General features: G+C 37.5%; 1 protein-coding gene and 1 long non-coding RNA gene across 6 annotated transcripts; both read right to left on the reverse strand.

The window, feature by feature from the left end:
* Positions 1 to 1014: 1014 nt before the first annotated feature.
* On the reverse strand, positions 1015 to 3624 carry LOC108948088 (uncharacterized). 2 transcript variants are annotated; one of them, XR_004511447.2, is made up of 5 exons: positions 2939 to 3624; positions 2657 to 2860; positions 2450 to 2542; positions 2267 to 2368; positions 1015 to 1144 (listed from the first exon to the last, which is right to left on the reverse strand). It is a non-coding gene; the product is annotated as an uncharacterized lncRNA (long non-coding RNA). The 2 variants fall into 2 exon arrangements; XR_004511446.2 differs by lacking the exon at positions 2939 to 3624 and having other exon boundaries at positions 1016 to 1144; positions 2657 to 2913.
* Positions 3625 to 18555: 14931 nt separating this feature from the next.
* On the reverse strand, positions 18556 to 24030 carry LOC104113507 (bifunctional protein FolD 2). Of its 4 annotated transcripts, none has more exons than XM_070187787.1 (7): positions 23830 to 24030; positions 22313 to 22467; positions 21890 to 22073; positions 20841 to 20998; positions 20466 to 20678; positions 20027 to 20253; positions 18556 to 19276 (listed from the first exon to the last, which is right to left on the reverse strand). In XM_070187787.1, the coding sequence occupies exons 2-7, from the start codon at positions 22424 to 22426 to the stop codon at positions 19243 to 19245; spliced, it is 930 nt and encodes a 309-aa protein (XP_070043888.1). In that variant the 5' UTR covers positions 22427 to 22467; positions 23830 to 24030; the 3' UTR covers positions 18556 to 19242. The 4 variants fall into 4 exon arrangements, with proteins under 4 accessions (XP_070043888.1, XP_070043886.1, XP_070043887.1 ...); XM_070187785.1 differs by having other exon boundaries at positions 18556 to 19282; XM_070187786.1 differs by having other exon boundaries at positions 18556 to 19282; positions 22313 to 22470.

Genomic DNA, 24030 nt, shown 5'->3' on the forward strand with positions numbered 1-24030 from the left:
GCATGAAATAATAGGTAGTTATTAACACAACCTATACTCTAGATGCTTTTTTTATCCCGTAATAGCTTCCAGTATTCATACGTGTCAGAGATCTATATTTCTGACTGACAAACAAGATTAATCATACTTTCAGGAGCAATGAAGATGCTCAGTTAAAAAGATTTGAACATCTAGAAATGGCTATATACAACATTCACTCAGACGTATATGAACATAGTAGATAAAGTAGCTTTGGTACCAAAGAGACCTACTGACATCGGGAAGTAGAAGAAGCATTTTTTTTAAGTAAGGAAGGTCCATTTTCTTCTATTTAAGAAATTAACTCAGTTAACAAACCTTTTCCTCAGGAAATGTCTTTCCAGCAGAAATCTCCCCCCTTAATTGGAAAGATATGTAAGAAGTTTGAAAGACATGTAATAATATTTAACAAATGAATAGATGATATCTTTAAAGGAAGAAGAAAACGTTCGGGCGAAGATATACTAAGATCATAAAAGAATATTTCTTAATGATCTACAGTAATAAATAAAAAAAAAAAAAAAAACTCAAACAGTAGCGCGCTAAAGGATAAAGATGAGTAATACCATGGGAAAGTGAAGTATTTTCAACAACATTAGGTATTCTTGATGTTTGTGGTACTCGTTCATGGCCGTTGTTGGCGTCGGGGACCTGATAAATATTAACATATCAGATAACAATATTTTTATATGATTAAAATTTTATTAAGAATGTCTAAAACTTATGAAATCGAATTCCATGTTCACTTGAGGTGCCATTGATATTTTGAGGCATAGATTCATTAGAAACATATTTGCGCATGAATTGTCTCATTTGGCGTAATTCTTATTGCATCTTCTCTTGATTTTGTTTCATCAGATTCATTTCTTTATTGTGATTATCCTTTAACTCGGTTATCTCTTGTTCTAAAGTACAGCCTCATTAGATGAATCCTCCGCAATAATACTTTCTAAGGAAGATCTACTACCCCATAGAACAGAAGGAGTCAGACAAAGTCCTAAACTACAAACATACCCACTTTTGTCATTTCCGAATACCTGAAAATACACATCGCCTTCCCAAGCGAACTGTGACGAGGTTGGTCAGTAGAGCTCTCACTATTACTCATCCTTTCATTTATCATTTCCTGACCATAGACAACAACAACAACAACATATCCAGTATTATCCCACACCATGGGATCTGGGGAGGGTAGTGTGTATGCAGACCTTACCCCTACCTTGTGAGGATAGAGAGGTTGTTTCCAATAGACCCTCGGCTCCGGAAAGTATAAGAACCATATTAATGAAAATATAGGAAAGAAGGGACAGTACCAAAAAGCCATATAAAAGCAGGATAAAACAACAAGATAGTAAGGTGGTCAACAATAAAAGAAAATAACAGAAACCTACTACCAACAGAAAGTGAGACTGCGTGCCCATACTATTGTTATGAACACTCTAGACTACCTACTCTACTACCCTAATCCTCGACCTCCATATCTTCCTATCAAGGGTCATGTCCTCGATCAGCTGAAGCTGCATCATATCTTGCCTAATCATCTCTCCCCACCTCTTCTTTGGCCTACCTCTACCTCGCCGTAGGCCCTCCAATATCAACCTCTCACACCTCCTCACCGGGGCGTCTTTGCTCCTCCTCCTCACATGGCCAAACCACCTAAGCCGGGCTTCCCGCATCTTGTCTTCAATAGGGGCCACACCCACTTTGTCGCGAATAACCTTATTTTTTATCCTATCTAACCTGGTGTGCCCGCACATCCATCTCAACATCCTCGTCTCTGCTACCTTCATCTTCTGGACATGAGCGATCTTGATTGGCCAATACTCAGCCCCATACAACACCATTGGTCTGACTACCATTCTGTAGAACTTACCTTTAAGTTTTGATGGCACCTTCTTGTCACGCAAAATACCGGAAGTGAGTCTCCATTTCATCCATCCCGCCCCAATACGATGTGTGATATCTTCATCAATCTCCCCATCCCCCTGAATAATAGATCCAAGGTACTTAAAACTCCCTCTCCTAGGGATGACCTGCGAGTCCAGCCTCAACTCTCCTTCCCCTCCTTGAGTCTCGCCACTGAACTTACACTCAAGTATTTTGTCTTGGTCCTGCTCAACTTGAAACCTTTAGATTTTCTGACCATAGAATACACAATAAATCCAATTTGGAATTTATTTATTCGCTTTTAAGTTTTCTTTCCTAACTAATTCACAATATAGAAATTAAATGAAAAAAGAAATCTTACGATTGCCTTGGTAGAACCAACATCCAGTGGTCTACCATCCTTACATTTTCTATGAGTTAATATAAAAATTTGTGCTCGCGTAGGCTCTATCCCATTTACAGCCTAATACAATAAAATTGATGCCAGATATGCGTGAAAAAAAGGATTTTAAAATATTATAGTTAGTAGGTTTTACAGATTTACGTGCTCATCCATCAAGGTAGCAATACTTTTGGATCCTCCTGTGTGAGGCATCTTTTGATTGGCCCTATTTTTTCTATTTGCTTGGGTACGCCTCTGTCATTAAAATATTAAAACGATATCTTATAAATTATAAATAAAAATTGAGCATAACTAAAATCAAAACACTAAAAATAATCAACTAGAGGTGTTTTAAAGATTTATTGATACCTTAGCTTTATCTGAAAGCCAATAAGAGACAAGACCACTTCATTGATCCCTCGGTATGTGACTTGGTCTATTTTTCAGCAAAGCGTCTTTAGTCTTATATTTTTGCACATACTCACTTTTTAAATCGTACTTGTAATCTTTCCATTTCTTTTCTAGTGACTTTAAGACATAAGCTTCTCCCCGTTTTGGGACAGAGAACTTCTTCTGAAAAAATAAAGCCAACATTTAGAAGAAAACATCATGTACAAAAGATTGAGCTTGCTCATAAGAACTACTCCATACCCTCACAAAATCCACCAATTTCTTCTTTTCCTTCTTGTCAAAACCTCTCCAATCATCTGCATGTAGAGGTGTTAGTTTTAGAGTTCTCGCAATAATTCCTAGAAACCTAGCAAGCTTTCGACCTTTTTCCCCAACAGTTTGGTTACGATTATTAAACGGCACATCAACTATCTTCCCCAAAGAAAGTTTCCAAATATCTTTTAGTAAGCCCACGAACCTTTCTTGGCTCCGAATTACCTAGAATGGAAGACTCGAAGGTCATCAAATGACAAAAACTTATATTGTTAAGCGCATGAGAGATGCTCAGAATTCTGTTAAATAACATTATCATGATAAAATAACATAAAGCAAAAACAGTATATGTTTCAACACTAAATATATGTCTATAGGTAAGTTTTTCCAAAAATATGGAGATGTTGAAGATTTGTTACATCAATGCATAAATTAAGCTATAGATGGATCATATTAAGCTCACTATTCTCTAAATGGTAGGTACTCAAGATGTGAGAATGTTTTAGGTGATATTTAGACTAGAAATAAATGAAATCTTCATCTATCAATTAATAGTTATGTTTCATTTTATATAATCTAATTAATTTGTTCTCACTTGAAATATTTTCTAGTTTACTGTTCGTGTATATTAATTAATTTGTTCTGTTTCACTTTGCACATACACTAACCACTAACAACAGGTGTTGTTTCACGGCACCATCTGCAGACGATGAATGGCCTCTTAACTACAATCTTACACCAACAGCCATTCTAATAGTGCAAGGCTCAAAAGAGACCGACTAAGTATTCTGATGTTATATTCATAGGTTTTAGCATTACCACTTACAACCTACTTCAACAAAATCATTCTATTCCAAAAGCTGTGATACATCAAATTAAACAGAAATATGCGCAAGTAGCAAGTATATCAGTAGCATTGACAGCTCACTTAGATACATCACAAAATCAATAGAAACCAACAAACCCACAAGTGTTTATAGAAAATGCTTCACCGTGTGTCACGACTCAATTTCTCCTATACGCCGTGGTGGCGTCCAACATCGCTACTAGGCAAGCCAACGGTAAACTAATCATGTAATTGTTCTTTTTAATAAATTTTCAAGTAGTTAAATTTCATTTATTAAGAAATTAAGGGGTAGAAAATTTAATAAAGTAAAGTGATGGCTAATGAATGAGCAAATGCAGTGAAATAAACACTCCAAAATCATAAAGTCTACTAGTAGGTATTCCAAGACCTAATGTCACAAGTGTTTGAGCAGCTACTAGAATATACAAAACTCTACACTACTGTCTGAAATGGAGTAGACAGAAAATAAATGCAAAAGAGAGACTCTGGGTGCCGTCGAACGTACTCAGAAGAGCAGCTCACCACTAGGCCTTGGGGTATCGGGGGTGTGCGCCGGTATGATTTCCAGATGCACCTGGCTCAGATCCTGCACGATTAGTGCAGAAAGTATAGCATGAGTACATAAAAAATATGTACCCAGTAAGTATCCAGTCTAACCTCGAAGAAGTAGTGACGAGGGATCGACATCGACACTTACTATGGGCTAACAATGAAATACAGAAATGCTAAATAGACATAGAGTATGTGAGTAATAATATTAACACAATGACCACAGTGATTAAATAATTCTTTAACTAATAGTAAATTCCAAGAGTCTTCTATTAGCATATACTAATTCCAAATAAATTTCGAACAAATAAATAAATTATAATCTCTCAATTCATGAAAAATAATATCAAGTGTGTTAAGGCTTCAAGCATTAACACGCACGATTTATGCCGAGATCGTACGGCCCGATCCAGAATAATGTGTACACTGCCGAGGGTCGAGCGGCACAAACCATAGATGCATCTATTATACTGCCGAGGCATTCGGCACGCTCCACAAGAAGAGAAGATACATTACGAACATCCGATTTAAGAGCTATTATAAGGCTAATACACAAAGAAGCACAATTTCTATTAACGGTCAAGTAACCCGCCAAAACTCAAGTAAGTGAAATTCGGTCTCTACAAATCCTTTACCAAGATCCATTATAATTTAGACACTTTAATTAACAAGTAGGGTGCAAACATTACAAGTATTTCATGATTTGGGTCTTAAACTACCCGGACATAAGCATAATTAGTAGCTACGCACAGATTCTCGTCACCTCATGCGTACATAGCCCCAACAATTAGAATCAAATAGCAAATTAAATTACCTATGGGGTAAATTCCTTCTTACAAGGTTAGGCAAGAGACTTACCTCGTTTCAAAGCTCATTTTCCGGCCACAAATTTACTCTAAGGACCCAACTTGGTGCCGAACAATCCGAAACTAGCCAAATGTTATATAAAATAATCAATATACGTCCAAAAGTTAATAATTTAGCTATTAGAGTAATTACCCAACCCAAATTGGAAGATTCCTAAAATTCACCTCCGGGCCCACGTGCCCGGATTCCGAAAATTTTCAAAGATAATTGTTACCCATAATCTCACGAACTCAAATATATAATTTTCACCCAATTCCATAATTAATTTTTCTGGTTAAATCTCATTTTTACAAAACCTAGGTTTTTCAACTAAACCCATAATTTTTACTATTTTACATGTTAAAATCTACCCATAATCTATGTATTTAACTTACATTGGGTAGGAATTACTTATCTTCAATAGCTAGGTGGAAACCCCTCTCTAAGAAGCTCCAAAAATCGCCCAAGAAGTGAAATAAATTAACCAAAATGGCCTAAGTCCCGTCTTAAATGATCTCACTGTCTCCAGCGATTTTCGCACCTGCGATGAACTGCCGCACCTGCGATGCCACTGCCTCACCTGCGGCTCTGCTTCTGCGAACAAAACATTGCAGGCGCAGACCAAGCTCAGGTCTGCCTCCTTCGCTTCTGCGGACAAGGGCTCGCTTCTGCGAACCCGCTTCTGCGATCAACTCCTTCGCACCTGTGTGTTCGTAGGTGCGCACCTGCTCCGCTTCTGCGATCACTGGCCAACCCACGCCTGGCTGCTTCTACGGGAATTAGCTCGCTTTTGCGAGCTCGCACCTGCGGCAGGTTCTTCGCAGGTGTGATTGCACCAGAACCCTGCTGCTTCAGCCTTTCTCCTAAGTCCAAACGAGTTCCGCGCACCGCCCGAATGGCATCATAGGCCCCTGAGGCCTCGTCCAAATATACCAACAAGTTCGAAATCACAAAACGAACTCGCTCGAACCCTCAAAACACGTAAAATAACATCAAAACTAAGGATTACACTCCAAATTAAATCAAATCAACTTATAAACTTCAAGTTCTTCCAACTCACTCCGAACGCGCCGAACCATACTTAAACTACTCGGAATGACACCAAATTTTGCGTGCAAGTCTTAAATCACCATACGGAGTTATTCCCAGGCTCGAAATCCCAAACGGGTATCGATAACACCAAAACCTACTTCAAACCAAATTTAAAGAATTTCAAAACCTTCAATGCGCCAACTTTCAACTTTAGGCGCTGAAACGCTCCCGGGTCATCCAAAACCTGATCCGAACATATGCCCAAGTCCAAAATCATCATACGAACCTATTGGGACCGTCAAATTACGGTTAAGAGGTCGTTTATTAAAAATGTTGACACAAGTCAAACTTAACATTTTTAAGCCAATATTAAGGAATTAAGTGTTCCGATTTCAACCCGAACCCTTCCAACCCTAACTAACCATCCCAGCAAGTTATAAAATAGTAAAAGCACATACGAGGAGTCTTATTTAAAGGAACGGAGTTCTAAAAAGTAAAATGACCGGTCGGGTTGTTACACCGTGTTTAGAATTTTTCCTACTTACTAAAACCAAACAATTCATTGAGGGTTAACAGGCCAAGGGACAAAGAAAAAGGGAGTTGTGCTCCCTCATTTTTTGGAAGCATTAAGTTATCCAGATTGTTGCTCTACGCGTAAGATCCTGTTTACACTAAAAGTAACAAATAACGACAAACTTAAGATATCCCATCATTGTCATTAGGCTACTACTACTAGTTTATTTAGCAATGAGAAGAGCTGCAACTAGTAACTCAGGAACTACTTTGTTACCTACTGCATATGGATCAGATTTGCAACTATACATTGCGGTACATAAACCTACTACATAAAGGCATTTGGAACGGCTGTCGCAATAGAAGTTTCAGATACTCTGACAACAGTGAAAGGGATATGCAATTTACCACCAGCTTCAATCACAAGTTCTTGAGGGTTATCACTGGCACTTGGTCACAAAATATGAAGCGTGAATGCTCTATCTGGAGATATAGAGGCAAGAATTTTATGGAGATATAGAATTGATCTAATATCTAATATCTGTAATACTCTTCCTGTGATTTCCTGAATTTGGGGATTAAAAACTTAATCCTCCTCCAATATGTAGAAGAAAAATATTCTTGCAAATTATACCCATTTACACCTAAATTTGGGGATTCATGCATATTCCTCTTTCAAGCCAAAAACAAGAACAAACAGATTCTTACAAAGAATCATGTCCGCTGACCAAAATAATTCAGATGAGTAGGACTATGATCTTAACAATTTTCTTTCAAGTAACTTTTTGATGTTAAGTGTGATTCACAAACTGAATATATGAAGGCAGAAAGAGCAGAACTTCTTTGCTGAATTTCCTTGGATATTTTACCATAATTACCAAAATGATTTGCTCTTTGTAGACCTATTCTACATGAGTAAAAGTCCACATTTCTAAGTGTTGGCTAGTTCTATATACAAATATAGTAGAGCTCACGTAAAATGAAGCTGACGCTCCTTTATGGCCAATACACTTAGTAGAAACTAAGTATGCCCAAAGCAGCTATAGAGTTAATTAAAAATTATTAAATCAAAATAGTGAAAATTCTGGAAGCAGGTTTCAGGAAAGAGGAACTGATTTGCTACAACATCAGAAGTGTGCATATTTGATTAACAATAATAGGATAATAATATTTTACAGAAATTACCCAAAATCAATTAATTTGAAGATCAATCAATCAAGACTAGTGTAACACAAGAAAGGACTCTAGAAAGAGAAAATGACTACCCCCCCCCCCCACCTAGAGTTAAAGAAGACACAGCAAAGAGTTTACACAAGAAATTTTTGAATCCAAATTAACTCATTTCTGCAATCAACCAAAAACAAGCATTACTCACTCTATAAGAAAATCCATTTTTGCCCAAAAAGAAAAAGTCGGACCAAGAAAAACATTAAACACAACACAAAGAACTGGGAAAACAAGGCAAAAGGTAACAAAATCATCCGAGTAGAAACATTAACTATAAACGCAATAAAAAATATTCAAGAATCACTAAGCAAAAAACCACATTTAGCCTGACTGACTTCTTGAAGAAAAATAAAGGAAGAATAAGTGTTAAACAGAAATTTTAGCTTCAATGTCCAAAACAAACTAAACCCTACCTCTTTAATATCATGTGGTGAATAACATTGTAATACAATGCTTCTGTACCTCATTACTGTCACGACCCAAACCGATGGGCCGCGACGAGTACTCGATACCTTATTCAACCGAGTACCAACGTAACATATCTATCGTATCATACTATCATAAATAAATGAGCCGGAGAGGCTGTCGTGAGATAAGTAGAATAAAACATGAGGAAACACTCAACATTGGACGACCCAACATGTAAAACAAACTTATACATATGACATACGGGCCTATAAGACCAAAATGATTACTCGTACACTGAACATAGGCCGACAAGGCCATACAATCTTTCACGTACATGACATATGTCTACGAGCCTCTAAGATTAGATAAACACCATAAAGGTCGGGACAGAGCCCCGCCATACCAATCAATACATGTCCTAATCAGACTGACCAAATAAGTAACTCCGGAGCAATGAAGCGCACCAACACCTTCCGCTGAGCTGATAGCCTACTTAGAGGACTCTCAACCTATCTATCGAGACCTGCAGGTATGAAACGCAGCGTCCCAGGCAAAAGGGACGTTAGTACAAATAATGTACCGAGTATGTAAGGAATGAAAATCAGTAAATAAAAGACATAGAAAAACATGGAGTAAAAGACTCAACATGTAAGTCTGAATAGCTCTCTAAATCATTTCATATTTATAATGTCATTCATATGCGTATAATTGTCATATCATGCATAGGTATATGTGTTCGTAACATCATCAAGCCTCTGAGGGCATCCCATCATATCATCTCGAAAACTGTGGGAAAATCATCAACGTATACCAACTGATCAGGTGGTGGTGCGTATATAATGCCGTAACATTTTTCTATATCCCATATACATATAATATATGCGTATATAACGCCATCTGGTCATGAGTCAATATACATGTATAAATGCATGAAATGCATAAGAAGTGCGTTAATAAGACTTCTCGGTATGTCATAAGACCAATATGCCTTTGATTAATATCATGAAATAGACTTTATCAACTTACGTATTTTCTGAGACCCATGAACAGATGATAGAACAATAGGACACAGGGGAGTCAAGAACATAGGCACTTCTAGTACTTCTATGAATATAGTCATTTATGAAAGTTGTGCATTTGCTCGTTTTGTTTGTATCGTATGGATCATGCCAAAAAGAAAGAAGGGATAGCCTTAACATACCTGAGCCGATTCTCTTGACAATCCCTCTAACACCCGCCAAACGCGACAAAACATGCAACGGCGAGATCGAAGTAGGAAAAAATCCGTATGATATTCTTGAGAAAGATTGTACTGGCTTTCTTAGAATCGCAAATCTTGCTATAATATTAAGTAGTTTTCGTATGAAATGCTTGAAGCAATAACGTTGCTATTGCAGAATCATCTTTGTTGAAGCTTTCTTCTTAAGATGTGAGAAATTCAATAACGTTGCTATTGCAAAATCTCAAGTTGCTTAAGATACTAAGAAATCTCGTTTGAATTTTTGTTTCAAGAAGATCACGTTACTACCACATGAATTCTCATATGAATTAGCTGAAGCCTTCATTCGTTACTTTTGTTGAAGATTTCATATAAACTCCTTGTTTTGAGATTTCATCTGTTAGCTTAGCAAGCATGAGCATTTCACTCTTAATGATACGGGAAAGTCTCTTAAAATTGGGGGTTGTGGGCCCCACTCTTGTGGATGACTTGGCCAATCATTTTTCCCACATAGTATGCAAACCAAAGACTCACTTATCACCCCATTTGACTTGCTGCCACGTTGGGGCCTTTTAGGCTTTATCCAAGATTTTAATTAATTACCTAATAATTCCTTAATTAACTAGGTAATCTTCCATTACCCAATAATTAATTAATTACCCACATAATTAAGAATTATCTCAAATTACTTAAAATACTACTCACTTTTAACATACTTTATACATCATACTATCATGGTCATGTGGTACCTTGTATGGCACTAGTCCATAAATATCAGGTATTATAGCTCGGACCGAATGTTTATCCCAAATTAACAATCACCAACGAAACTCATTTTTTTGACTTGCTTACCCTCTCACCTTCACGAACTTGTTTGAAATATTTATAACCTCAAAAATAATCTCATTCCCGAGCTTACATTGATTAATTTACGATAAAACTTTAACGTACGAAAATGCGGGATGTAATATCTCATTTCCAAGCTTATCTCAATTTACTTATGGCGTACTTTCATGTACGAAAATATGGGGTGTAATATCATTCCTCCCTTTGGAACATTCGTCATCGAATGTTGACTGATGCACTTATCATTTCCATAACCTATGTCTTCTGAATACTTTAGTACTCTCCTTGCCATCTAGGCAACTGTTCTGTGAATAAATCCAAAGGCCAGGGCATTCCCCCCTTTAGGCCTCTTTCTCACACTACGACTTGTGGTCGGAATCTTCCCAATCTCGTAACTATTGCTACCTCCTATCATGCAGCTTGTACGACTCTGACTTTGTATGTGCGCTTATGCGACTCTTCTCTCCTCTTTCCTCCAGCTTTTAGCCAATCTCTAGGTCTCACTTTGTGAACATATACAAAATTATGACAAGTTGTCCCTCTGGGCATCATTAGCTTTACTACATCTAAGTAGGTCATATTATACCACAACTCTTATTTCGGTTTACTACCAAACTCCAGGTTACTGAGGTCTGCTACCAAACCCCAGGTTACTCTCGTTGCTTATCTCATATATATAAATCTAAGTCCTTTAATGCTTCCTCATTACTGTTTCTCTTAAGAATGACGGCCTAATCTCATCTCATACTTTGTAACTTTTATCCATCCATTATTGATTCACCTCAATATTGATCTACAATCTACCACTAATAACTTGAAATCTTATGTAACACTGCCACTAGGGCTCACGTCTAGGGGGTATTCTAATCCCGTGCCGTCCGTAAAATCCCCCTTTTTTTTCTTCAAATCATTACTCAATCAAAGGTCCAAACGTCATCCTTTATCTATCACAATTACACCCTCATTATATTACCAGGGAAGCATTCCATCACTTCTAAATGCTATTAGTCCTAGACTCCTTTGAGTTTATTCAGGCTATACTGAGCTTTCTATAACTTAGAGAAACCATTAGCTCTCTTGTTTTCATGAGCTTAATCCTGAGGACTTATCCATTCTCGTCACCTTCTCACTTGCCTTTCCTTGTGCTTACTCATGTCTTCCTAAAACCTTGACGCTCTACCATACTTTAGCTTGCGATCTACATATATCCACTTATACTACTCGCAACCTTTCTTCAACTTGCTTGCACCATAGATTTCCTTATGTTATTTCTGGAACATCAAGCGAGACAACACATCGTCTCAAACTCTTTTTTACTCTTTTAACTAGACCTCTCGATACCTAGAAACCATAGGCTGGAATATATGCCACTAATGACACCGCTATCATTCTTGGATACTGAATCCCAACGCTTCTAGACCTCTATCTGAAATATGGATTATTCACAACCTTCTGCACCTAAGTATCTCGTACGTTGTTCACATTTACCTTACTTACCTTAAAATCTCGCATCACATCTTCTATCTCTTTCATGACCTCCCTTCCACATAGGTATAATTCACATCCACAACTTGAAGCTCTATTATAATACTTGCACCTCTGGTGCACACACAATCCGGTTGGAGTTTCATACTGACTTCTTATGAGGCTGGTACTCTTCGAACTGGCTTTATCGTAGATCCGTTATAGAATATAGTTGTTGTACTATCTCTCTTGTACCTCTGATATTAAGAGTGATTCTGCAATGTTCTCAATCACGATTTCTATAATTTTCTTGGTCCAATAACCAGACTCCCGATTTACTTAGTTGATGTAATTCTTTAATTTCCTCTTCCCTCTAATCACCCTTTATGTAGGCTTAAGCTATCTTCCGATCTGCAGCTCATGGTATTAGTTATTACTTTAGCCTTTCATGAACGCTATGGAATATCCGTGATACCATCATCTAACAATTCAATCATTTGTCTATGGCATGGACTCAATTCTTTCTTTTAACTTATATTGGAGTCTTCTACGGCTGTATGATTGTCAACATATATGCTGCATAGATAATACTCCAAAATCTTAAGTGCGTTTATAACGTAGCTAACTCTGGATCGTTGATCGAATAATTCCTTTCGTTCCATCTCAGCTTTCTTTAAATATAAGCTATTACTTTTCTTGGTCTTTCCCCCCTGTTGCGTGCATACTTAGCTTATCTTAGTTCTCACGCATGCCGGAGTTTTCATGCAACTCATATGATCTCGAATCCTACTTTTGCTTTTACTTCCCGTTCATTAACCACGGTAGGTGCCACTTTCTTATAGAGTGCATACAATGTTGTAGTGAGACTGGTTTTACATGACCATTCCTTCTTCAAGTTACTTATGCTTAGGTTGAAACCTTCTTCCTTATTTCCTCAGCTAGTCTTTCATTGTAGTACTTAGGGAGGACCCTCTAACTCTTATAAAGCTGCGAGCTTATTACATCGTATACTCGACGGAATTTTTGATGTTCTTCCTCGCCTATAATTATCCGTAGTTACTTACCTCCACGCCCTTGTGCTTGTAGGGTTGCTTCTGAACTGATATTTTGACTGTCTTCCAAGTGGCACTCTCTTTTATTTCCGTAACACTCATACGATACCTTTACCTACCCAAACTCTTATCCGAATATTTCTCAAGGATCACAATGTTATATCTGCGAGACTGAATTTCCCATGTTGGGATTCACTATGTTTATCTTGCACGATCTGTTGATTTGTCTGTATCCTCTTGTCTAGCCATAACTAGGCTCTTCCTAAATCAATTACTAACTACTCGTTGGCCCATTCTCATATCAATATTTCGCGTAATCTTTCTTGGGTTATTTCCTTTTTCTTAACTTACCTCGCGCCCTGGCTCCTTATTTATCAATAACATCCCGGGCAGGAACCCTTACTTCATTTCCTTGACGCCGTGCTTGCATAATGTTCTGGAATCGTAGCATATCTGTAGGAATAGGATAAGTTCAATCTCCTTCCTTTATCATTTTTATCGCATTCTTCCTTTACCATTTCATAGTTACTAGAACCACTTAATTCTGACTTAATGCCACATAACTCCATATTCCCCCTTTAGGGGAGTACTAATATTTAGATCTACGACAATCTACCTATAGATATTTTACCTCTTCATCTTTGGCGTCCTTTCACATCATCGATGACCCTTACCCGCCTTGCGGTAATCCTCTTGTACCAAGGATAACAAAATTCCTTACTCACGAGGGTGACACCTAGTGTAACTGGCACACATCGTCCCTTAAGCTTAACTTTGCTCACATTACTTGCTTTAGGAAAGCGTCTTCCTGAATACCTTTTAAAGGTTATTCTTCTGTCGTCCATTCTATTATCGCCGGAATGCAATCTCTAAAATTCTCATGATGCCGACTATTATTAAATCACTCTGTCCCTAATTCATGTTTAGTTCATCTTGTTCACCAGCCCATACTAATTTCTATCACTCTGGGTCTAACTTTTCCTGTTGGTAATCACGTTAGAGCCATGAACTTATTTCTCGAAATTAGGGTATGACTTTATGGCCTATACTCTTTTGTTGTCTCAAGGCCTGTCACCTCTCATCTTTTCCTTTCGTTGACTATAGACTCTGTATTACTGTCATTTTTTTTTATCTACCGTTGTCATCCATGTATCACATCTTACTCATAATGCTTCATTAACTCTCTTCTTATTTCCATGCTAACATTTCTGTTTATCACCTTATTCTAAAAACTTCAACAAGACATCCTTTTGCTTTTAGCTCCCCTTTGCTCCATCCACTGGCTGTTCGGGTTGCCTAACATTCTCTCTCTACTAGGGACGGGAGCCACACTAAGGTAATATTTATCCCTTCTAGGCTTCCAATGCCTATCTTTGTAAATTATTTTTTTTGAACATTCTAGTATTCATATCTAGCTATACTATTCTAGAGTGCACCATCTGGGTATCTCACAAGGAGATCTATTAGCACATTTGCAATATCCTTCGGAAATATCAACTGACGCAAACAATTCGTCCATCCTTTTGGGTTACTCTAACCCTAGCCGGATCCTGATATCTCGTCCTTCTCTTAAACCATATCTGTTAGATTCCATAGGGCATAACTGAGATGGGTGTGGCCGATTGTACATACCGCTGCTACTCTTGAAGGTAACTCAAAATGCTTATATCTCCCTTCCTGAATGGTAAATAATGATAATCTTCACTAGCTGGGTACCTCGTACCCTTCTTCACCTTGTTTCTTTTACATTGTTGAAACTTGTATCTACCTTATTATTCTCTCATTGCATTTTACCATATGGGTGGATCGATATTCATGCCTTAAAGCTCCGTATCAAGAACCTTACACGTCTTAGTACACACATGTTTTGCTGAAGACCTCACATTTATCCATCATAAGAATGATGCAAAATCGAGTTCCTCTAACTCAACTCTTCTACAACCACATGCAATCTCTTACCAACTGTCTTTTGGATGTAAGTATCGTCTTATTACGAATAAAATAGAATTTAGGAGTCTGAATTCTTACAAATGAGCTCTACCACACGATCTAGAGTAAGAAGAAAGAGTGACAGTCCTAAATGCCATGTATCCTCCTGCTTATAAGTGTGATGCACAACACACCCATAAACAAGACTCTACTAGACACGGCTTGTAGACTCCCTAGGACAGAACTGCTCTGATACCACTTTTGTCACGACCCAAACCGATGGGCCGCGACGGGCACTCGATACCTTACTCAAACGAGTACCAACGTAACGTATCTTTCGTATCATACTATCATAGATAAATGAGCTGGAGAGTCTGTCGTGATATAAGTAGAATAAAACATGAGGAAACACTCAACATTGGACGACCCAACATGTAATACAAACTTATACATATGACATACGGGCCTATAAGACCAAAATGATCACTCATATACTGAACATAGGCCGACAAAGCCATATAATCTTTCACGTACATGACATATGTCTACAAGCCTCTAAGAGTACATAAACACCATAAAGGTCGGGACAGAGCCCCGCCATACCAATCAATACATGTCCTAATCATACTGGCTAAATAAGCAACTCCGGAGCAATGGAGTGCACCAATACCTTCTGCTGAGCTGATAGCCTACTTGGAAGACTCGCAACCTGTCTATCGGGACCTGCAAGCATGAAACGCAGCGTCCCCAGGCTAAAGGGACGTGAGTACAAATAATGTACCGAGTATGTAAGGAATGAAAATCAGTAAATAAAAGACATATAGAAACATGGAGTAAAAGACTCAACATGTAAGTCTGAATAGATCTGTAAATCATTTTATATTTATAATGCCATGCATATGCGTATAATTGCCATACCATGCATAGGTATATGTGTTCGTAACATCATCAAGCCTCTGAGGGCATCCCATCATATCATCTCGGCCACTATGGGCAAATCATCAACGTATACCAGCTGATCAGGTGGCGGTGCGTATATAATGCCGTAACCTTTTCCCATATCCCATATACATATAATATATGTGTATATAACGCCATCTGGTCATGAGTCAATATACATGTATAAATGCATGAAATGCATAAGAAGTGTGTTAATAAGACTTCTCGGTATGTCATAAGACCAATATGCCTTTGATTAATATCATGAAATAAACTTTATTAACTTACGTATTTTCTGAGACCCATGAACAGATGATAGAACAATAGGACACAGGGGAGTCAAGAACATAGGTACTTCTAGTACTTCTATGAATAGAGTCATTTATGAAAGTTGTGCATTTGCTCGTTTCGTTTGCATCGTATAGATCATACCAAAAAGAAAGAAGGGATAGCCTTAACATACCTGAGCCGATTCTCTTGACAATCCCTTTAACACCCGCCAAACGCGACAAAACATGCAACAGCGAGATCGAAGTTGGGAAAAATCCGTATGATATTCTTGAAAAAGATTGTACCGGGCTTTTTTAGAATCGCAAATCCCACGTTGCTATAATATTAAGTAGTCTTCGTATGAAATGCTTGAAGCAATAACGTTGCTATTGCGGAATCATCTTTGTTGAAGCTTTTTTCTTAAGATGTGAGCAATTCAATAACGCTGCTATTGCAAAATCTCACGTTGCTTAAGATACTAAGAAATCTCGTTTGAATTTTTGTTTCAAGAAGATCACGTTACTACCACATGAATTCCCATATGAATTGGTTGAAGCCTTCATTCGTTACTTTTGTTAAAGATTTCATATAAATTCCTTGTTTTGAGATTTCATCTGTTAGCTTAGCAAGCATAAGCTTTTCACTCTTAATGATATGGGAAAGTCTCTTTAAATTGGGGGCTGTGGGCCCCACTCTTGTGGATGACTTGGCCAATCATTTTTCCCACATAGTATGCAAACCAAAGAGTCACTTATCACCCCCATTTGACTTGCTGCCACGTTGGGGCCTTTTAGGCTTTATCCAAGATCTTAATTAATCATCCAACAATTTCTTAATTAACTAGGTAATTTTTCATTACCCAATAATTAACCAATTACCCATATAATTAAGAATTATCTCAAATTACTTAAAATACTACTTACTTTTAACACACTTTATACATCATACTATCATGGTCATGTGGTACCTTGTATGGCACTAGTCCATAAATACCGAATATTATAGCTCGGGCCGTATTTTTATCCCAAATTGATAATCACCAACGAAACTCATTTTCTTTGACTTGCTTATCCTCTCACCTTCACGAACTTGTTTGAAATAGCATAATACTTATAACCTCAAAAATAATCTCATTCCCGAGCTTACGTTGATTAACTTACGACGAAACTTTAACGTACGAAAATACGGGATGTAACATCTCATTTTCGAGCTTATCTCAATTTACTTATGGCGTACTTTTACGTACGAAAATATGGGATGTAACAGTTATTTAGCAACAGATGTCCTTTATTCCACTTTGAGAATAATTTTCATAACAGAGATATGAAAATAAGAAAATCAATTCAATCCCTCAAGATATGGTTGAATTTGGAATATTATAATCACAGAATATGCAAATGAATTGAACTGAAATTTGACCATCTCTATCTTTGGATGATTATTTCTGCTATTTAAAGAAAAAGTCGACCATATGGGTAATCCAATAAAAGGAAGGGTAGGGTGAAAAGGAAGATAAAAAAGGCAGAAAATAGAGAGGCCACAACCCAGAATCTTGTTCGCTTAGTTCCGCCTAGCAGTAGCCTTAAAAAAATACAAAGGAACCAATTCAAAAACAATAGAGTAACGGAGGAGGAATCAATTCAATCAATCGACTATCAATCTAATAGCAGGCAGATATCACAAACAACTTAGCAAACACAAAAAAAGCTTTACTTTCACAAATCTCAAAACGCCATATTTGGATATCAAAAATTAGAAATTGATACCTGGTAAGCAGAATTTTTTGCCGATAAAGACAAGAAATTGAAGGAGAAGAATGATTTCTGCAACAATCTTGAAACCTACACGAAAAAAGAAGTTGGAGACGGACGAGAAAGAGAAGATTGACAGCGAAGATTGAGCATAATTGAGCAGCATCAACCCAAAATCAATTGTAAATCGATTGCAAGAAACTTGCTGGGTAAGAAGAGAAGCTACCTGGGGATGGCCGGAGACCGTGGCTGGGCGGAGACTGTGGCAGCGATATTGTTAAGCACGTAGATTTTGCTACGGCGTGCCTCACTTTCGAATTGTTTTCCTATGGCGTGCGTCGTTCAGATTAAAGGAAATATGTTTTCCTATTGTTTTCTAATTGGAGGGAATGTAATTTCTTATCCAAAAACTGGAGGGAAAGATTTTATTTTTTTTGTACGGGGAAGCTAAAATAATAAAAAATTGATTTCAATTAGTGATTTTTAGCGATAAATTTTTTTTATTGTCGGTAAAAGGATATCTTTTACTGGCTAATGGTCATGTGCCGCTAATATTTCAGCTTAAATAATTTATTAGCGACAATTACCTTATTGCCGCTAAATAATTAGCGCCAAAGGCCTTTTTTTGTAGTAGTGACAGCTGACTTTGACCTGAAGACAGTAATAGGCTGGAAAGTGGATTCATAGTCTTATAAGGACCAATACATAAGAGATACTAAAAACTGAAACACTACTTATCCAATAAAAGGTCCAAAATCAAAGACTCGGGAATTATACAGAAGACAGTTTCCACATATATCCATAAGCCAAATTAACAGGATAATTGCATAATGACAAATCAACAGTTACCCTTAATATTAATCATCCCCAGTTGGAAACAAAGTAAGAACCTTTCTCCCATTAGCAGTTGTAGCTGATTCCAAATCCTCAACATAAGATGGCACCATAGGACTACTACTATGCACTGCCGCGACAAATATGGAACCTGCTGTTGCGACTGCCGCGACAAAAATGGAACCTCAAACTGCCGGTTTGGTGGCGACCCAAAATGCCTATACTGTTGCTGAAGCTGTGGAGGGTGTCCAACAACTGCAGCCATCTGATGATGATACTGCAGTGCTGCCACTGGCACGAACGGCATATACTGGTCAGAATTACCCCTCCCCGGATGCAAGAAATGTGGAGGCACTGGTGAACTAGCAAACAGTTGATCTGTTGTTGTATCCACCATCCCTCCCCCGGATAAACCCGATATACTTCCATTCCCATTGCCACTGCCACCATTAGAAAGTCTCTGCATACGTTTTAAATATAGCCTATACTTTTGCAAATGACTAGCCACATTCTCACGAGTTAAGCCATTAGAAAGTCCCTGCGTTCACGTAGGATTCGGGAAAGGGTCACATCCAAAGTGACTGATTCCACAACTCGAACCTGTAACTTATAAGTTACACGAAAACAATTTTATTATTGATGCAAAACTTCCCTTTGCTAATTGGAAAAAGAAACGTCATCCTACTAATAGTTAAAATGTTATACTAATAGAGAACCAGAGACGCACCAAAATCCTAAAATAAAACAAGAATAGCTTTCTAGACTCTAATGAAACGTTAAACACATTCCCAATATATATATTTGACCAACGCCATATTAAGCAAGTGGTTATAGAAGTTTGCTTATGAAGATGAATCTTTATCGAGAAAAGAAATAGCACTAGACTACATATATGTCATGAGGATGGTGGTTTCAAAGGACAATTGTATTATTATTACGAGTTCATATCCGATAAGTTTGTGGAAAAGAATAAAGAAAGAAAAAAGAATTATTATAAAAACATTTTGGCTTTGAAGTTGGTAATAGAAGAAGGATCCTTTTTTTGTTAGATGTAGTGCATTTTCAAAGTGACATTGCAAAAAGAACTGCTAAAATCTTGTAGTTCAAGACCTTAGGCTAGCGTAGCAATAAAGTGTCTTAACTTCACCAGTTCTAGTGAAAACTTTAGATTTCGCGAAGCTCTTTGAATTCCCAACATGAATTCCACATCACAGGAACAGTCTCGTTGCTATTTCTCGATTGAAAGTGCCACCTCTAAATGTATGGTTTTCTTTAAGTATAAGAAAATATCAGCAGCTTAGCAGCCTTGACATCTTATAGTAGGTGTAAAGAGCTAAAGAAAGTGTTTACTTCTCGATAACTCGTTTAGCTCCATCCAAGGTATTCTTGAGAAGAATTGCAACAGTCATCGGTCCTACACCTCCCGGAACTGGAGTTATCCATCCAGCTACATTACATGCTTCCTGAAAATCGACATCTCCAACAAGCCTATATCCTGACTTCCTAGTAGGATCATCAACAGCATTTGTCCCTACGTCAATCACTGCAGCACCAGGTTTGATCCAGCTGCCTTTGATCTGAAAAATAAGACAGCAACTTGGTTCAGAGGCCAGTCATCTATGGAATAAAAATCAGCACTTGCTGAATGGTTTTCTTACTGCCATTAGCAGGGTTATATTTCATTGAGAAAGCTCTATTGCAAGGGAATAGTAAACAAAGAATTAATTAATAGAAGCAAAATGATTACAAAAAGGAGGGTGAGAAGGGAGAAATGAATGCTCCTTGTTACCATCATAGCTTGCCCCGCGGCAGCAATAATAATGTCTGCTTCACGAACGATTTTTTCTGGTTCCTTGGTGCGCGAGTGAACTATAGTAACAGTGGCATTTTCCTTCAGAAGGAACAGAGACACTGGTAATCCAACAATGTTACTTCGACCAACCACAACTGCATTCTTCCCCTTTATGCTAATCCCACTCCGATGTAAAAGCTCGATGCATCCCTGTTTAGCAGAGACCAGATAGGGTGCTTTTAGAAGACAACAACAGATGATTGTATATAGATAGTATAGATTTGAACATTAATTCGTAAATAAGGCAGGAGAATTAGAGAACTGGATGTTTCGATCTTCCATAACAAAAATATTAGTTGTTCTCAGAATTACCTTGGGCGTGCAAGGGAGGAACAGAGGTTGTCTGCCTTTCATTGCAAGCTTGCCAATATTCAGAGGATGAAAGCCATCTACATCCTTTTCCAGACTGATTTCACCTAGAACTCTCTCTTCATTAATATGTTTTGGTAACGGAAGCTGTACCAGTATACCTGTAGCAATGCACAGAGTGCCTTTAGTTCACTTGTCTTTGTTATGCGTCATTTGATATTCTACCCCACACATTTGCTTCTCAACAATATACTTGAGCATTACCAATAAACCAAGAGTGGAAATGCTAACTCCAGGAAAAAGAGAATAGAAAAGATAAGAAACATCTCAGCGGCAGTCAGGAAAAACTCGCAAAAACCCCACCTGCTGAGTGAGAATATAAGAGATTCTACAAGGTGAAACCTACTTGAAAAAAGTCATGGTAAGAAGCGGTGTAAATAGAGTAGCAGCAGCAGCAGCAGCAGCAGCAGCAGCAGCAGACACCTATATGTATAGGAGTGTCTAGCAGGTAAGCTCTAGCCAAGTTGAAGTCAGAACTACAGAAGTCAGTGTAGGAATGAGATATTAGATAGGTGGTACCTTTCAGACACAGCATATTAGATATGCGATCTGATCTGAGGATTTTCACAATGTGTCAAATACACTTAATATACTAACTGATTATGTAGTACCCACTTAGTACCAACGTCATAAAGCAATATGCAGGTTGCATAAATGGCTGGTTACTATAGATGCCACTATGTTGCCAACAATTAACACGATTGAGTTTGTTCAACAGAGCAATTTCATTCAGAATATTTTGCATTGAGCCTACAATAGCTAGGACCTTAAAATTTTCTTCTTGACTAACTACGCAGGCATGGACAATGTTGGCTAAAAATAACCTGGTTGTGTACAAACATAAAAGTAGGAGCATGGATGACAAATTAACATCTGCAATATGTGCAAACCAAGTACAGACAAACAAGGCTAAATTTCCCCACTCAAACAACATAAGTATAACAAAGCAAAAGGCCAGAAAGATTAACTTCCTACTATCGCCAATGACTAACCATGTACATCAGGATTAGCATTCAGCTCGTGGACCTTGCTAATCAGTTCATCTTCAGCTACATCCTCTGGCAGATCTATGTCAAAAGATTGAATGCCAAGTTCAGCACAAGATTTTCTCTTCATATTCACATAACTTTGAGAATTCTTCCTATTTCCTACAATGACTACTGCCAACCCAGGGACCTGAAAATAACAATAAACTTGGATACTTGAATTCCGCATGAGCCATGAAAAAATACAATTTCTGATTAAGGACATTGCTTCACCAGCTTCAAAATTCAAATACATCATATACACATTAAAGCATGCACATAGCCTGTGAATCATCTTCATAATATCCACGATGTAATTACCAGATTAATAGGAAAATTTGTGTACATGCATTCGCTTAAGCATGCAGATACACATGTCAGGGAACTAACCTTGCCATACTTTTCTGAAAGGAGTCGGACTTCAGAAGCAATCTCAGAACGAATAGTTTGAGCAATTGCTTTACCATCAATGATGGTAGCCTTGTGATCTGACGGCGATGCCATTGTTTCTTCAAACGAGAGATAAATTCCCTATAATTTCAGGACTGCTAGTTTCATACCAGAAAAGATATGTTAAACCAAAGGGTTGGACTAGGGTAAGAGTAGGCATATTCAAAGTTAATATTCTACTACATAATTCAGTACCAATCCAAAACATATTAAGCAGCTATCAATTTACTTCGGCTATAGTGATATTTCAAAGTGTATTGTGATTAGCGGTTGCCTAACAAGAGTGTGGATTTCACAAGGCTAATATATGTCTGACTAAAGTGTATTTGTGGACTGATGAGTGCATTCTTTCCCTACTTCAGAGGAACAAGTGCACTACTTTTCCTAAAGTTCCATTAGGAAGAAAAAATCATTTAGAGATGGGGCTTTAAAAGGAGTGGAAAAACTAATAGATTTGATTGACTGTTTGTTTGCAAACTTAATGTTGAATAACAGGTTTTTTCAATTTTGAAGCCTAATTAAAGATGATTAAGTTCGGTTTTGATTTGGACATGAATATAATCTTGTTCAGCCATATTTAACATTGAAACTTTCATTACCTCAGTATAGCGGTAGCTCGTAGAGATGCAAGTTGCAGATAAGCACAACTTAATATGACAGGAACAATTTTAAGAAAAGCAAAACCTTGCACCACAGTGCTCTATAACTGTAGGTTGAATTAGAAAATTCAACAATTAAGGTCCATTTTCAAGTAGTAAAGTGTTCAGATAACAATGCTGGTAGTTGGTTCTGCTACAGAAGCCAATGAGGTTTTTAAAGTAAACTTAAAGGTCCTCAATTGGGAGGAAAAAACTTTTGTAGCCTCCCTATTTGAATTTTTCATATAAACTAATTGGAGATAACCCCAATTCAGAGTGACTTCCTCTAGCATTGATAGCTGGAAATATCTCAAAGCTTTTCTCAATTATTTAGCCAGCTTTGGGTTACATGCTTAAGTTTAGCACCTACAACCAGTAAATAATCAACTATGTCTCAATCCCATACTAGTTGGGATCAACTAACTATATGACCCTCTATATCCATTTTGCTGCTCTCTTGCCCTTTTCATTCCAATACTTGCAAATAATTACTGTTATAATCACACTATATAATGCTGAAAAGAATAGTCAATCAAACCCACTTTATTTCAGATAAAAATCCAGTTTTCCTTCGGGCAGCGGCAAATAATTCAGCTCCGTATATGCAATTTCATCCTAAATCTCAGTACATACAATTTTAATTCAGTAGCAGATTGTCAATTTCACAATACCATTTAATACATATATCCCCACAGAGCAAAATAGATATGAAGGATTTGTATAGCCAATCCCAATTTGATTGATTGATTGATACCTTCAATAAATGTGATTCGCATAGCATACAGCTTAATTTTATTAACAACATTCTGAAATACTTACAGCAAAGAAAATCTTGAAATTGTAGCAGAGAAATTGGGTCGTCGGATCTGTAATAAAAATTGGAAAAATTGGCAACCTTTTTAGATAAAATCTTTCTTTTTGCAGGAAGAGGAGCTGACAATCGGGGGTAGGTGAGTCGAAGAGGATAAAAGACAATCGTGGGTAGGAGCTGACAGAAGCGAACCGTAGAAGTGTGAAATA

The sequence above is a fragment of the Nicotiana tomentosiformis genome, chromosome 10 (genome assembly GCF_000390325.3).
Source record: "Nicotiana tomentosiformis chromosome 10, ASM39032v3, whole genome shotgun sequence".
NCBI lineage: Eukaryota > Viridiplantae > Streptophyta > Magnoliopsida > Solanales > Solanaceae > Nicotiana > Nicotiana tomentosiformis.